We start from the raw sequence: 16,529 nt of genomic DNA, 5'->3' as shown, positions 1-16,529 counted from the left end.
TCATAATATTTAGCTTCATAAGTATCTGTATATATAAGAAGTCATTTGCTCAATCTGCTATGTCTAACCTAGTGAGGGAATATGACACTAGTTCAACATAATTTCTCGAATGAATAGAGGCATTAAGCTCAAAACCCTGTTGGAGGAAACTAGGTACCAGTCCCCTCCCTTCCCTTGATTTTTACACTCTTAATGACAAAATAAACAATGCTCCACTGCCCAGTCACTCATCTAAATCTTCCACATGATAGAAATATGTGCTTAAGAGAAGACCAGAGGAAGGCAACTCAAATTACCTCCATGCTGCACTAATTCAGGGAGCAAATTGAGATTGTTGCATTTTTCCCTGTGCTCGTTATCAAGCTACAAGACACTGCATCACATACTTGCTTTCATAAAACATACGAATTCATAACCTTAATACAGTATGAAAATAAAACTGGTGTAAGACATAAATTGCTCTGAAGTAATGACAGTACATTACAACTACATATAATTATTCTATTTACTAATAAAAATTTCTCATTCTGTCTCTCCTTGTTTTCCACAACATACTGCTTAGGACTGTCATTCCACTGGGTTGGATTCTACTGTCCTCTCTTCTTGTCACTATCCAGGTCTCCACCAGTGCTAGTCCCAAGACCAGGATGTCATTTTGGCAGTGGTGAGCAAGGAAGAGGGGGAGGAGTGACAACCAAATTAAGAAATCTGGGTGTATTTCACTCTCAGTGGTAGCTCCTGTAAGAGCCCCTTGCCAGAGATGCAGGTCTTAGGTCAATGATTTTGAAATAAGAAGAGGATACAAAAGTCTCAGTTATTGAAAAAGGGAAACTATTTACATCCCTATTACCAGTAATATTTGTACTCCAGAGGGGTAGGTAGTAACCTACATACAGGATAGTACACCAAAACCAGCTTCAGGCATACCATGCAGGCAACACACAGTTCTTTGGATGCCACGGGAACTATGAGATGTGGGTAACTAGTCACCAACTCATTAAAGGTGGGCATTGTTAATATGATGACCTTGACAGGGAAGGCAGAAGAGTTGATAGACATCATGAAGAAGGAGACTGTAGAAATGTTGGGGCTTTGCTAAGTCAGGTGGAAGAGAAACGAGAAAAATGAGAAAGTTGGAGTGGTAGATAAAAGGCCAAAATGGAGTGGACAAAATAGTAAAACCAACCCTAGAAGAATATGTGGAAGCAGTAGAATACACAGGTGACTGGATGATGAAGATAAGGCTGAGGACAACTAACGGTATGAAGGACTTCATCCAAGTATGTGCACCACAGACAGAAAATAAAGAGGAGAACATCAAAGACATCCTAGAAAAAACGGAGAATGAAATTACGGATATGGAAGTGATGGTGAAAGGTAACTTAAATGCGCAGGTGCAAAATGAAAGACTGGGATCGCAAAAGATACTTTATCCATACAGAGACGGGGAAAAAATGAGGAAGGGGAGAAACATTTGATTCGTATGAAAAGATATGGTTTTATTGTGGGTGACACGAGGTTGGAGACAGTTAATAGATGTAACTATGCTCGCAGGAAGAGCTTTTGGTGGAGACTATTGAGTAGTAGTAGTAGTAGTAGTAGTAGTAGTGAAGATGAATATGGGTAAAATGAAAGGAATGAAGCCAGAAATGGAGAAGGAAATAAAAGTGTGGAAGCCAAAAGATACGAAGGTACAAGAAAAGTTTAGTGTGTTACTTAAGCTTAAAATTCCAAGCTTGTATGTGGAAGTGTGCAAGAGGAATGGGGTAATTCAAAGAGGTATTTATAAGCTCAGCAGAAAATGCCTGTGAAAGGGCAAATGATAAGAAGACACTATGGTGGAATGAGCAAGTGAAGGAAGCAGTGAAAGAAAAGAAGAGAGCATGGAAAGAATGGAACAGAGACAAAAAGGAAGAAAGTAAAAGGCTATACCAGGACAGCAAAAAAAAAAAAAAAAAAAAAAAAAAAATTGTGAGAAAGTGGTATTGGATGGAAAGAGGAAAAGTTGGAAGGAATTCACCCAAGACTTGGAAAAGGATGTTAATGGATATAAGTGGATGCAGTAGGGAATTACAAGGAGTAGGAGGAAGCAGTAACATAAGCTGGTGAAAGGGGAAAGTGGAGAGCAGTTAGAAGAGATAAGGAAGATGTGGGAAAAGTATTGAATGAAACAACAATTTTACTGTTACCAGTAACTGTTTATATAATAAATAGTTTATGTATTATGTTTATATAATAAAGATGACTGGTAACAGTAAACTTGTTGTTTCTTTTGACATCAGTGACTGTCATGGTAAAGGTTAACCCAAAATGTTCACATTTAATGGAAAGTGTACTTTGACAAAGTACTAAATGTGAATGAAAAGGGAACAAAAGTACTGCAGGGGTAGCCAGATGTGGAAGAAGTTAAAGATATTACTATGTCAGATGTGGAATTAGCAGTTAGAAGAATGAAAACAGGAAGGCAGCTGGGATAGATGGAACAGGTGTGGAGATGATAATGGCAGCTGAACGTATTCTATAGTTTTCTAAGTTGCATATGGACTCAGAAATCTTTGCACAAAGAATGGCAAAAGGGAATAATAGCTCCAGTATTGAAAAAGGGAAACAGAAAATGTATAGCTATCGAGGTGTCACAGTCATTCTCAAGTAGCAAAAATTGTAAAGAAGAGACTGGAAAAAAGTTTGATGGAAAAAGCACAAAGTCAGCTAGAAGAGTATGGATTTCAACATGGCACATCAACAGTGTACCCAATCTTTAATATGAGGCTGTTGAGAGAAGGGCACTGGGAGCACGGGAAAGATCTGGTGATGACGAATATTGACTTAGTGAAGAAGTGTATGGGGGGAAATTTGGAGAGAAAAGGAGCTGGAAGATAAACAATTAAAATTCTTCAAAGAATGCATGACGAAAACTTCAGCTATGTTCAGAGCCAAGCAAGAAGGACAAATTAGCTTATGTGTGTTATGGGGCTGAGACAATGAAGTGTAGTGTCACAACTGTTATCTGAACGGGTGATAGATGAAATGAAGAAAGACACATAAGAAGCACAGTAATGCATTTTGCCAGTGCATGAGGCGCTTAGTGTGGGAAAGGGAGGTGCCAATCAAATGTAAAGCTGTTGAATTTGCTTCATAATTTGTTAGTTTTAAAATCAAAAGGCTTGAACTGACTGCAGCGAATGCTTGCAATTTTTGATCACAGAAATTTCTGACACTCACAGTCAGTTTACATCTGATTAATGATGGAAATAGGAGTTGATTACTTATGGAAATATTTGCTGGGTTTGAGCAAAGAACTATGAATCTTTCAAAATTCAAAAACTTCCTAATCATAAATCCAGGTTAATTTTCTAATTTTAGAAAACCATAGCTGCCTCATCTGAAAAAGCACAAATCAAAATGCCAGCAGTCATCAGTGTGGTTATTAAATCATTCAGTAGAAGATTGTGAGAAATATAGTTTGGTTCTGTTATAAAATGGAGTCAAAATGGAAATTTGAAACAGTTAGTATCTTACACATAAAAACCTCTAGTTCACCTCTGAAATATAATATAGAAAATATGGAACAGTCATCCAGCTGTCACAGAAGGAATATTCTATCAACCAGCTTTCTTTTAATATACTGAGCTATATTTTATATTTACTGAAAGAAATGGCAAATTTTTGTGTATAAACTATAAATTGATCAGATGTGGTTCTAGTGCCAGTAGCATGTGACACTTCAGTGTCGATTAGACTGCATATGAGCCTGAATTTCTCTAATTTGCTGTCATGGTCATTAAACTGTGAAATGTATGTGGGGGAACCAACATGTTGCCTCACTCTTTGTGGAATGCACACTCTCAAAATATTAACTAAATCTTTTTGATGTACAACACTTGTACAACATCTGTTGCTGGAATTTGATGAGGATTCCCCTGATGCTCTAACACTTACTAAATGAACTTATGACAAATTGTGTTACTCATTTTTGGAACTGACTTACACCTGATAAGATTCTGGAATTGACAACCTATACTCAGTTGTCAATTGAAATGGGGCTTGTAAGCTACTTCTTTTATGGGTGAATTATATTTCCCTTGAAGTCTACAAATGAATTTCAGCCTGGAAATTGTTTCTCCCACAACTAGTGTCCTTCCACTTTAGGTTGCTCCATTGGTCTTTATGGATACTTCTAGATATCATAGAATTGTCACTGTTTCCAGAGAATTATTACCAACAGTGTAGAAAAAAGATGGCTATTTCCATCTGTTTATGGAGAATGGTAGCTTTATTTAGGTTTAGTGTCGATTGGCAGTTTGTGTACCAAGTGTTGATCCTCTAAAAGTCATCTGGTATTCTGCTACAGTTTTGTGGCACTGCTACTTTGCATGTGATGTACAGCACAAGTATCTGCAAACAACCTCACAGAACTGCTAAAGTTATCTACCAGACCATTTGTATATATTATATACAGTAATTGATCAACAACACTACCTTGTGATACCATCAAAATTTATTTCTATCCAGTGATTTCGGCACCTCATAAATAAAATCTTGATTTTTTTGTACTAGTAAGTCCTACTTCCAATCTCAAAGCTAGCCTGTAATTCTATAAACTTATTGTTCATTAGGTGACAGTTCAGAACTATATTGCATGCCTTCCAGAAGCAAAAGAATACAGCGTCAATCTGAGTCCTGTTATCTACTGGGTCCTATCAGAGCAACCCGAATTTAAAAAGATGACTTTTTCTGGAAGCCATTTATATTTCACAGATGACAATTTTGTTGTCAAAAAAGTCACTAATATCTTACAAAGTTGCTGGTTTTTAATTTTAACATCTGTAGTCATTGACACTACACAAGCCTTGTCATCACTAATTCTCTCACCTATGATAGCTGATTTGAAAAATTCTCATCCGTCAGCTAGAAATTTTCAATAGCTCTCTGAAGAGTTAATTCTCTAATTGCTTAAGATAAATTTTAGAAAACACATTTAGAACAGTTCCACACAAATCTGTGTCCCTAGTTACTATTTTAATCTTGCATTCTACAATTGTATTAAATTGCAGCAGGAGAATATTTATTCTTTTATGGGCTTGGGACAATTTGTCAGTGTGAACTGCATGCAATTATTTAAAAACTATTATAATGGAGAAAAGTAGAAGAGCCAATTACAACTCTATACAATGCTAATCAGTAGACACCAGTTAAAATATTGAGACAAAAAGTTCACAAGTATAGCTCATATTAGGAAATAGACAATGGCAACTAAATAATGTTTGGCAAACACAATGCACCACACTCAAATACAGCCAACTCTCAATAATTTGACACTCAATAGATTGAAATTCTTTTCCAGTCCTTTGAAAAATACTCAACCAATTGAAAGCACATCATCACACTAAAAAATAAATAAATAAAAAGCACACTGTTATAGTAAAAAATCTATGGATAGCATGCAAGCATGGACAATTCCCTTTGTATTGAATAGATTTATGAATTGAAACAACTTTTGAACCTGTCCAATGTGTTCAGCACAGACGAAACTGAGCTTTTCTATAAATGTTTTCCTGAGCACACCCTAGCATTCAAAGATTAATAGCATCATGGAGAAAAACTGAGCAAGGGCATAATAACTGTCCTTCTAGCCAGCAATATGGGTGGCTCTGAGAAGTTGAAACCACTTCTAGTAGTGAAATATGTAAAATAATGGTATTTATAGGAAATTAAATTGCTTCCCACAACTTACTGCTCAAACATAACTGTTTAATGAAGAAGGGAAAATGAAGAATTTTACTGGTTTTGGGGAACTGACTGTACATGAGCCACCATTAGATCATGTAAAATTAATTTTTTTGCCAACCATCATGATATCAAGATTGCACAATTTGAGCAGGGTATAATACACAGTTTTAAAACTATCTAGTACACAGAAACTGTTTCACTTGTGTTGGATGTGAAAAAGGAACATAGGAGTTTTTGACCACTATATCCATTATTGATAACATCTGGAAAATTGTCAGCTGTCACTCTCCATAATTGCTTCAGGACGAGTGGGTTTGTAATACAAAGAGAAAACCTGGAAGAGTCATCAGAGTCATGAGAATTAATGAATTCAGTCCTATAAGACTTAAGGTGGAAACTTCTACACAGGTGTGGTGAATTAATCTGTGAGGATTTTGTTCATGTTGATAATGACATTGGTGTCCATGGTGTTCGAACCAGATCTGAAGGGTTGACCTGTCAGCATAAGAATGAGGAGATAATGAAGAACAATTACCAACTCCAGTCACATTGAGTGAGGTAAGGCCATCTGTCCATTCCCTCAGAACAGAAATGAGTGACGCGTTCATTTCGGTTCTTATCATTATCAAAAATTCACTGGACCACACTAGCTGGAAGTCACTCTCTCAAAAGAAAATCCCCAACTATTTTTCAAAATGACATATAATATTTTCATTGGTATGTTTTTCATGTCCACAGCTCATGGTCTTGCGGTAGCGTTCTCGCTTCCCGCGTACGGGGTCCCAGGTTTGATTCCCGGGTCAGGGATTTTTCCTGCCTCATGATGGCTGGGTGTCATTGTGTCACCTCCACTAGGACCTTGCTTAGTACAGTGGTGCAAGTCTCCCGCATCGTCCCCTATGCTACTTGGAGTATGGGACCTCATCATCATCATCATCATCATCGTGTTTTTCATATACAGGGTGTTACAAAAAGATACGGCCAAACTTTCAGGAAACATTCCTCACACACAAATAAAGAAAAGATGTTACATGGACATGTGTCCGGAAACACTTAATTTCCATGTTAGAGCTCATTTTAGTTTTGTTCTTCCACCTACGCTCAATGGAGCACGTTATCATGATTTCATATGGGATACTCTACTTGTGCTGCTAGAACATGTGCCTTTACAAGTACGACACAACATGTGGTTCATGCACGATGGAGCTCCTGCACATTTCAGTCAAAGTGTTCGTATGCTTCTCAACAACAGATTCGGTGACCGATGGATTGGTAGAGGCGGACCAATTCCATGGCCTCCACGCTCTCCTGACCTCAACCCTCTTGACTTTCATTTATGGGGGCATTTGAAAGCTCTTGTCTACGCAACCCCGGTACCAAATATAGAGACTCTTCATGCTTGTACTGTGGATGGCTGTGATACAATACGCCATTCTCCAGGGCTGCATCAGCGCATCAGGGATTCCATGCGACGGAGGGTGGATGCATGTATCCTCGCTAATGGAGGACATTTTGAACATTTCCTGTAACAAAGTGTTTGAAGTCACACTGGTACATTCTGTTGCTGTGTGTTTCCATTCCATGATTAATGTGATTTGAAGAGAAGTAATAAAATGAGCTCTAACATGAAAGGTAAGCGTTTCTGGACACATGTCCACATAACATATTTTCTTTCTTTGTGTGTGAGGAATGTTTCCTGAAAGTTTGGCTGTACCTTTTTGTAACACCCTGTATACTGCCTGTATGTACCACATGTATATGTGTCTGTATAATTTTGCACATTATTAAATTGAAGATGAATGTACAAATGTATGTTTTTATGTATGTACTACAATTTACTTTCAATCAGACTCTCATTTATTTGATTTTTTCCTCTGTCCCCCTCAGTTATTTGAACTCTTATTACTTTGAACTATCTGTAATCTGAACTTTTTCCCTCTCCCTTTGAGTTTCATATTATCAAGAGCTGACAGTATAATCACTAGTGTTAAAAAAAGAAATGCTTGGTAACATGAATGAAAGCCTCTGACAATTTCAAATAAAAGTTTAGTTCATGCAGAAATGTTGTGATATATTTGTTACTATTACTAATGGGATATACAACTATACATTAGCATGGGAAAAATAACATAATTAGCTTTTAATGCTGGAATTACAGCTAGAATATCTATACCAATAAACAAAGACCTGAAGTATTCCATTCAGGGAAATGATTAAATTCAGGGATGAAGTGTTCTGTTGAACTGAAAAAAAAAAAATAGGTTTTAAAGCTAAATAGAGAGAAGAATGTTTGATAGTAGGCTGAAATATAAAGGCAGCATAATTTGAATAAAAGTTTTAGAAACTGTAAAAAAAATGACTTGTTTGCTTGAATCAGTTCTGTGATGAAATGTCACTGAAATAAAGCAGCAACAGGCATATATGCAGTACAAACCTGTATGTTGGCAAGCCAATCATTGCTAGCAAAGTGAAGTGAAATGGGTGCACGGATGTTGGAAATGTTGTAAGCTGGTGGCTCAGGAGTTCCATAACGTTCCATATTACCTGTTTTTCCATAATCGTACTTCCGAAACTTGCCTGTAACAACATGGTGCAGTGAACAACTTTTCATTACTGTAAATGAGAGAAATGAAAATGATTTAAACCTACTGCATTTTTACATAAGAATATGACATATTGTAAACTCAGTCATACTTTTTTAGTGACAGAAATAATTATTATTTCTATTTCTTCGTGATACCTGAGTTACCCTCACATCTTCTGCTGCAATAGCTGATTATTTATGTAAAAATATTATGATGTCTGTAGAATGACATAAGCAATGTTCACTTTGAATATCTGGATATGAAGAGTGGGAGGAGGGTGGTGGCTCTGAAAATGCACGAGAGATTAAAACTGTCTTGAGAACTGTCACCTGAAGTCATAGTTTGCCTTTCAAGGCTAATGCTCCCACCAAGTAAACCACTGCAAAATAATTCTGAACAGGACATAAGCTACTATTACCACTCACATACCTTCCAGACTCATTTGAACTGTTGGTTGTACTACAAGACATCATGTAAATTCTAATAACAGAAGAACTTTCAGGCCATGGAGATGCTATCTTCTGCAATATTGTTTCTCCCACAGAGGCTTGTTGGGCATGGTATGTGTGAGAATTTTCAAGTAGATTCAGAAAAGAGTAGATGTATCCATAGTTGAAATTTGAGGGATGCCATTAGACATATTCTAATGGCTCATGTGGTAAGAGTGTTGTTAAGGAAAAGGTTCACACTAGCTGACAATTTTGTACTAATATTTTGATCTGATCACTGCCAAATATGATGAAACTGCATTTCCACCATTAGAATCATTCATTGTCATTCAGAAACATAGAAATTATTATTCATATATAGTAAAGGACCTGCTTTAAAGTTTTTTTATAATGATCATTGTCAGACAAATGTGTCATTAATCTATTTATGCCTTGTGACTTGAGCCTTCCATTCTGGGGCATTGAAAATTTGATGCTTACCTTTTTGAGATTTTAAGAACTTCTTTGAAACCACTGATGTTGACTGATTCATGTAAATTTACCGCAAGTAGTTTTTCAATATCTCATATACAATGATCAGCCAGAACATTATGACCACCTACATAATAGCCAGTATGCCCACCTTTGGCACAGATAACAGCCACAACGCATCCTGCAATAGAAGCAGTGAGGCCATGGTAGGTCGCTGGAGGGTGTTGGTACCACATCTACACACACAAGTCACCTAATACCCATAAATTCCAGAGAGGGGGATATGAGCTCTGACACCAAGTTCAATCACATTGCAGATCTATTTGATCAGGTCCAGATCTAGCCATCTAGATGGCCAGGAAATCAATTGAACTTGCCTCTGTGTTTGTCAAAGCACTTTCATGGTCTTGTGACATGGTGCATTATCCTGTTGAAAAACGCCACTGCGGGAAACATGATCGTCATGAAAGAGTGTCTGTGGTCTGCAACCAGTGTGGGATACTCCTTGGCCATCATGGTGCCTTGCACGAGCTCCACTGGACCCATAGATGTCCATGTGAGTGTTCTCCAGAGTATAATGGAGCCACTCGTATCTGTCTGGTAGTACAGGTGTCAAGGAACTGATCCCCTGAAGATGACAGATTTGTGCCTCACATCAGCACGATGAAGAAGGCATTGACATTCATCAGACCATGCAATGCTCTGCCACTGTGCCAATGTCCAGTGCCAATGGTCATGTGCCAATTTATCCCACAGTTGCCAATGTTGTGGTGTTAAAATTGATGCATGCATGGGTTGTTGGCTGCGGAGACCATCGTTGGGAGTGTTTGGTGCACTGTGTGTTCACACACACATGTACTCTGCCCAGCATTAAAGCGTGATGTCGGTTCCACCACAGTTCACTGCCTGTCCTGTTTTACCAGTCTGACCAACCTACCCTGTCCAACATTTGTAATGAGGGGTGGCCACCCAATTCCGTGACATCTGAATGTGTTTCACATTGGTTTCACCACATTCTGAAGTCACACACCACAGCACTCCTTGAGCATCCGACAAGTCATGCAGTTTCCAAAATGCTTGTGTTGAGCTTCTGGGCCATCACAAATTGCCCTTGATGAAACTTGGATAGATTGTTCCCCTTCCCCATTCTATACACGGACAGCATGCTCACTGATACTACATGCACCATGTGTATGTGTCTGAATATTAATCATTCCTCACCAGGTGACACTGGATGGGTTTATAGTGACAGCAGGTTGGTGATCATAATGTTCTAACTGATCAGTAGGTTTCAAGAACATTGAGAGTGTTTCTGATAGTACACCCCATTGTCTTTTTGTGGTATGCTAAACAGAAGTGTTATGTTTAACTTAAGAATGAAAAATACTTGGTGAAATATTTTAAGGAGTATAGGTAACAACTCACTGAATACTTGAAGCACTGAGTCATTGACAGGGACAGAAAGAATGCTGACAAAGTTAATAACTTTTTGATGGATTTTTATTCAGAACAATAGGGTACAGATACACCTGTGCAGCTACATTTTACCTGCTTACTACCTTTTGCCAGCACTGAAGCTTGACTGGGGTGAGGGACTGTGTCGGATGGAGTGGGCGAGGGGACAAAGGTGGTCGGGAGCAGAAGAGAGGTTTTGGGAAGGGTGACTGATGACAGAGAGGGAGGGGCACCATGTTCACAGGGTAGGGAAATCATACCAATGAGCTCACTGCAGCAGTTGTTGACATCACACAATAACATGGAAGAGCAGATTGAGTGATGGAGATAGAACAGAGAAAAGAGGTGACTGCCGAGGAAAGTCTAAGGGTAGGATGAGTGGAGATAGCATCATGCAGCTGAGGTGCAGGGGGTGTAAAGCCGGGCCTAGTAGAGATTATTGAATCAAAGGTGTATTGTAAGTCTTATTTCAATACCCATCAACAACTCAGCAGCTTAGCTGTACATCAACTTATTTCTTTTATGCTGCACTTTGTTTATGGAGTCTTCTGTTACTTCTTGATAGAAAAATTTCATATTTAAGGTTGAGTAACAAGAACACTGTTTTTGTTCTATGTATAATACTTAAATTTGTGTTTTTCAACCATGTACTGTGTTTCATATCGCCCATTGCATAAATATGTGATTTACAATTTGCACAACATAAGTTACTAGTGCTCAGTTAAACAGTTGGCAACCATTCTCACAACCTCACTAACTGTGGCACCATAACTATACAACCTGCAATTTTAATTATTGTGCATAATATTGTCCATTGCCTAAAGTTTAGTTTACAGTGTGAAAAAACATTTTTGTTGCATGACACAAATGAAAGTTGCTCAGATTAATGGTTTCTCAGCCAATGTCAAGACACCACAAACTTTATTATGAAAAGGATAGGTTACTCCTCATCACATAGTGAAAATGCTGAGTCACAGACAAGAACAACAATAAGACTGTCAAACAAGTAAACTTTTGGCCAAATAGATCTTCATCAGAATTAGAGTGGTCTGGCCTTAATTTTCATTTTTTTCATTTATTTATTGGTCCATTTGATTCATTACATACTTCAACAGTACATTGAATATAGGACAAGTCAAAATTGCAAAAGGAGCAGACACACACACACACACACACACACACACACACACACACACACACACACACACACAGAGAGAGAGAGAGAGAGAGAGAGAGAGAGAGAGAGAGAGAGAGAGAGAGAGAGCATGACAAAATTAATTACAGATAACAATCATAAATTACAAGTGACAAATATAGCAATTTGAATTTGACCATTATTACATAATCATTGTTTACAAGGCTATTTTTGTAATTTAAAAATTCTTTTACAGAGTAAAAACATTTTTCCACTAGAAATGACTGAAGATTATGTTTAAAAAAAATGTTATGTTGCTGTGATTTTAAATCACTGGATAGGCTGTTATATAGCTGAACTGTTATATGTGATACACTTTTTTGGTACAGTGCTGTTCTACACTGTGACATGTGGATATTATTTGTGTTTCTTGTGTTGTGACTGTGTATATGCATATTTTGTTGAAGATGTCTTTGGTTTAAAAGATACTCATTTTCGAACAGGATACACCCACATATGTAAAGGCTCGGTAGGCTCATTATTTTCATCTGGATGAAATGTGGTCGACATGTTTCCAGTTTTCTTAGGTTGCAGATAGCCCTGATTGCTCTTTTCTGCATCCTAAGGATCTTTATGCTGGTGGCTGTATTTCCCCAGAGGATTAGCCCATATCGAAGTAGTGCATCGAAGTATGCATAATATGCCTGAATAACTGTTGACTTGCTTGCACTTTTATTTAACACACGCAGAGCATAACAAGCTTTTGAAAGTTTTTTCTCAGGTTCTTTTATATGACAGTCCCATTTTAAATTATCTTGTACCCATAGACCTTAGTGTCAGTAACCGAGTTCAGTAACGTATTTTCAAGGTATGGTACTGTAACAAAGTTTTGCACATGTGGAGAAGAGTGGAGATTCATAAAGACAGTTTTTTCTTTATTTAGTATTATTTTATTTTTTTGAAACCAGCTAGTAATTTGGGACATTACAGTATCTATTGCTACTTCCAATGAGATTTTGTCAGCAGCTGTTATTAATATGCTGATGTCATCAGCAAATAAGATAAGTTTTCCCAGTTTAATAAAGTAATTTATATCATCAATATAAAGGAGGAACAGTAGAGGTCCTAGGACAGAACCTTGTGGCACTCCATACTCTGGCAGCCAGAGACTGCTGGCATGTGTGTATGCGTTTGGATGTTTGTGTGTGTGTTGCGTGTGTGTGTGTGTGTGTGTGTGTAGGTGTATGTTGTCTCTTTCTGGTGAAAGCCTTTTTGGCTGAAAGCTTACTTATTTGACAGTCTTTTTGTTGTGCCTATCTGTGACTCAGCATCTCTGCTATTTGTGACTAGTAATCTGTCTGTTTCATAATATTGTCATTACTCCATCCTGGACTTTCCATTATTTGATTTTGCCTCACAAACGTTAGTATTTTAACCATTTAACCTGTAATATTGTGTGGTTTAATTACTTATTATGATTAACATTGTCCATTGTATTTCAATGCCAAGAAATAAGATTGATGCACAACAGTCTATGACGGTGGATTTTATCTATGCTTGTAATGTTTGTTTACCTAAGAACTAGTGTCCCTTTCAGATGCTAGTCACTGAAGATGGTCCAATAAGCCAAAAACTAATTTGAAGTAAATAAAAATCAGTAGAACAAAATCAATGTACTTGTTATTCAAGCTTAAATATTTACGATTAGCTTAGAACTGATATGTTCTTCACCTGAAACAAAACTTCCTCCACCTCATTCTATTCAGTTTTCAGTCTCCGCAACGTTTTTTTTTTTTTTTTTTTTTTTTTTTTTAAATAGAGAGCTAATTGTTGATTTTGGTCAGTTTTAAAGTAAAGATCATAACATCACAGAAATAATTAAATACAGACAAAAGTTAATTTTAGAATATTAAGCAAAGGACAGGGCAGGAAAAGATATTACTGTTCTTTACTGAGAGTGGTATGATTTCACTGGAAAGACCAGTAAAGTTGATTATACACTATTAATATTTAAAGGTAATATCAAAGAAAAAACTGTGAAGTTGTGTGATTTGTCTAGTAGAAATACAAATAAGCTAAGTGGAAATTATACAGAATACTGAAAAGAAATAAGCATTAATAAATAAAGGAAAAATACATTTCTGTTAATAACACAAAGCAAAAGATGTGAGAGAGGATTGTACTGCTGACACTGATATAGGTATAGCTTTGCTTAGTGAGCCAACAGCCTTGCCAAAGTGATAACGCTGGTTCCCATCAGATCTCCAAAGTTAAGCACATTGGGCATCACTAGCACTTGGGTGGCTCACTGTCCGGGTCTGCCAAACGCTGTTGGCAAGTGTGGTGCACTCAGCCCTCGTGAGGCCAATTAAGGAGCTACTTGTCTGAGAAGTAGTGGTACTGGTCACTAAAACTGACAATGGCCAGGAGAGCAGTGTGCTAACCACATGCCCCTCTGTATTCGCATCTGGTGATGCCTGAGGGCTGACGATTACACAGTGGTCGGACAGAGCCATTGTGCCTTTATTGTCTGTTTGGAAGTCTTTTCTTTCTTTCTTTCTTTCTTTTTTTCTTTTTTTCTTTTCTTTTTTTTTTTTTGCTTTATGAACAGAAGCTTAAAATAAAAGAAAATAGTCGATCACTTTTAATTTTCAGCAACTGCATAAAGGTAAAAAAAATCCTGATACCTTTAATGTTTATTAAGAACTGTTTAAGAGAGAATTTTGTGGCTTAATGTTTTAGATTCCCTTGTGTTTATGTGTAGTTTTATCTGAATAAGAAATTGATATTTGTACTCAATAATATTCACAGATTGTTTATTACATAGCTAGATGCAATTACTTATTTTTCATCTGTAGTACTGTAGTACAGAACATTAAGCACTCAAGAAATGTTTGCAAATTGACAGTTCTGTTAACATCATACTGCTTGGTCAGGAGTAGCGATAAACATAGACAGATACCAAGCAATTGTTGTTTGGAATACAGAGATTATTGAATCAGAATGGTCACGGGTGTACAGTAGATTATGATATTTTCTGGCTAACTACCATTACTGTGAAATTGATTATAACTACTGGAGTTTGTATATAAGCAGCAACATTGTTATTGGTACTTATAGTAAGCAATATGAAGAGGCATTATTGGTAGAGTCCTGAATCTGAACTATTTTTAAGTGATGAAATTATGATTATATTAATCTTAGTATGAGTTATAAAAGCTTTACACAGAACTGTTGGTATACTATTTTATCATTAAACTAGCATACATGACTATCTTGATGAGTCAGTCTTCACATGTATCAGCAATCTTGAAATAAAACCAACAGAATCTGGAATATTTGTTGTAAAATGTATGTAAGCCAGATGTATTTTCACATGAGTTTACTGAATGAGCAATGAAGCTGAACAAAAAAGTAATTTTTGTGGTGGTAGGAAGTCAAATTATTTTGGGAGTAAAGACTGGAACCTTCACATGCTATCACAGTATCTACAAAACTTGTAACTGGATTGACAGTTATTTGGTAAGGAGGCTGCAGCATCTTATTTTGGATGCAGAGTCATCATCAGATATAGAAGTTACATCAAGTATTCCAAATAATGTACTGAGACTCTTACTGTTCATGTTGTACAAGGAATAGTCAGATAAAAACAAGACACATGGAAAAAAAGTAAGTAAATTGTTTTCAGGTTTTGTATATATGTCTACTGTAGGGATGTGAGCAATGAGGCAAGAGTTTGGGAGCAGAGATGGGGTGGGGATGGACAAGGATATTTTGCAGGTGCTGTTTGTGGTGGAATACTACTGTGGGATGTGTGTAGATGATAGTGGGTAGGATATTCTTCTTCAGGCCATGATGAGAGGTAGTTGAAGCTCTGGTAGAGAATGTGTTTCAGTTGCTCCAATCCTGGGTGGTGCTGCTTCACAAGACAAATGCTCCTCTGTGGCCTGTTAGTTGGCATGTGGGAGGTAGTAAGTGACTGGAGAGACAAGGCATGGTAGATTTGTTTCTGGTCAAGGTTGGGAGGGTAATTTCGGTCTGTGAAGGTCACAGTGAGACCTGTGGCATATTTGAAGAGGACTGATTGTCATCACAGATGTGATGACCACAGGTGGTTAGGTTGTGTGGAAGGGACTTCTTGCAATGGAGTGGGTGCCAGCTGTCAAAGAGAAGATATTGTTGATGGTTGGTAGGTTTGATGCAGTTGGAGGTACTGATGTATTGATGTGGTCAACATCAAGGAAGGTGGCTTGTTGGGTCGAGGAGGATCAGGCGAAGAGAATGACGAAGAAGATGTTGAGTTTCTGGGGAAGTGCAGATAAGGTGTCCTCACCCTCAGTCCAGATCACAAAGATGTCATCAATGAATATGAACCAGCGTGATTATGAATAATTATTCTAGATGGCCTATGAAAAGGCTTGCATAGGGTGCTGCCATGTTGGTCCCCTTTGCTGTACCATGGATTTGTTCATAGGTGATGCCTTCATAGACAAAGTGATTTTAGGTGAGGATATAGTTGGCCATGATGACCAGAAGGAGATAGTAGGTTTTGAGTCAGTCAGGCTTTGGGGAACGTATTGTTCAATAGTGACAAGGCCATGGGTAAGCAGTCCCTCTCCAAATGCACCAAAGGTCTCACTGATGCAATTGCAGATTGAAATTACCCTCCTAATCGTGCCGAGAAACAAATCTCCTGAGTTTACA

The 16,529-nt window shown here is 37.5% G+C and overlaps 1 protein-coding gene across 1 annotated transcript in view; it reads right to left on the bottom strand.

Moving 5' to 3' along the window:
* Positions 1 to 16,529, bottom strand: part of LOC124805066 (lipase 3-like) — a 178,838-nt gene that overhangs the window by 17,626 nt on the left and 144,683 nt on the right. The window contains exon 7 of the mRNA XM_047265490.1: positions 8,165 to 8,307. Coding sequence (XP_047121446.1) covers positions 8,165 to 8,307 — 143 coding nt within the window. The remainder of the gene's footprint in view (positions 1 to 8,164; positions 8,308 to 16,529) is intronic.

Source organism: Schistocerca piceifrons, chromosome 7 (genome assembly GCF_021461385.2).
Source record: "Schistocerca piceifrons isolate TAMUIC-IGC-003096 chromosome 7, iqSchPice1.1, whole genome shotgun sequence".
In the NCBI taxonomy this organism is placed as follows: Eukaryota; Metazoa; Arthropoda; class Insecta; order Orthoptera; family Acrididae; genus Schistocerca; species Schistocerca piceifrons.
Note: the sequence above shows the minus strand (reverse complement) of the source record. Positions and strands in the feature narration are given on the sequence as shown.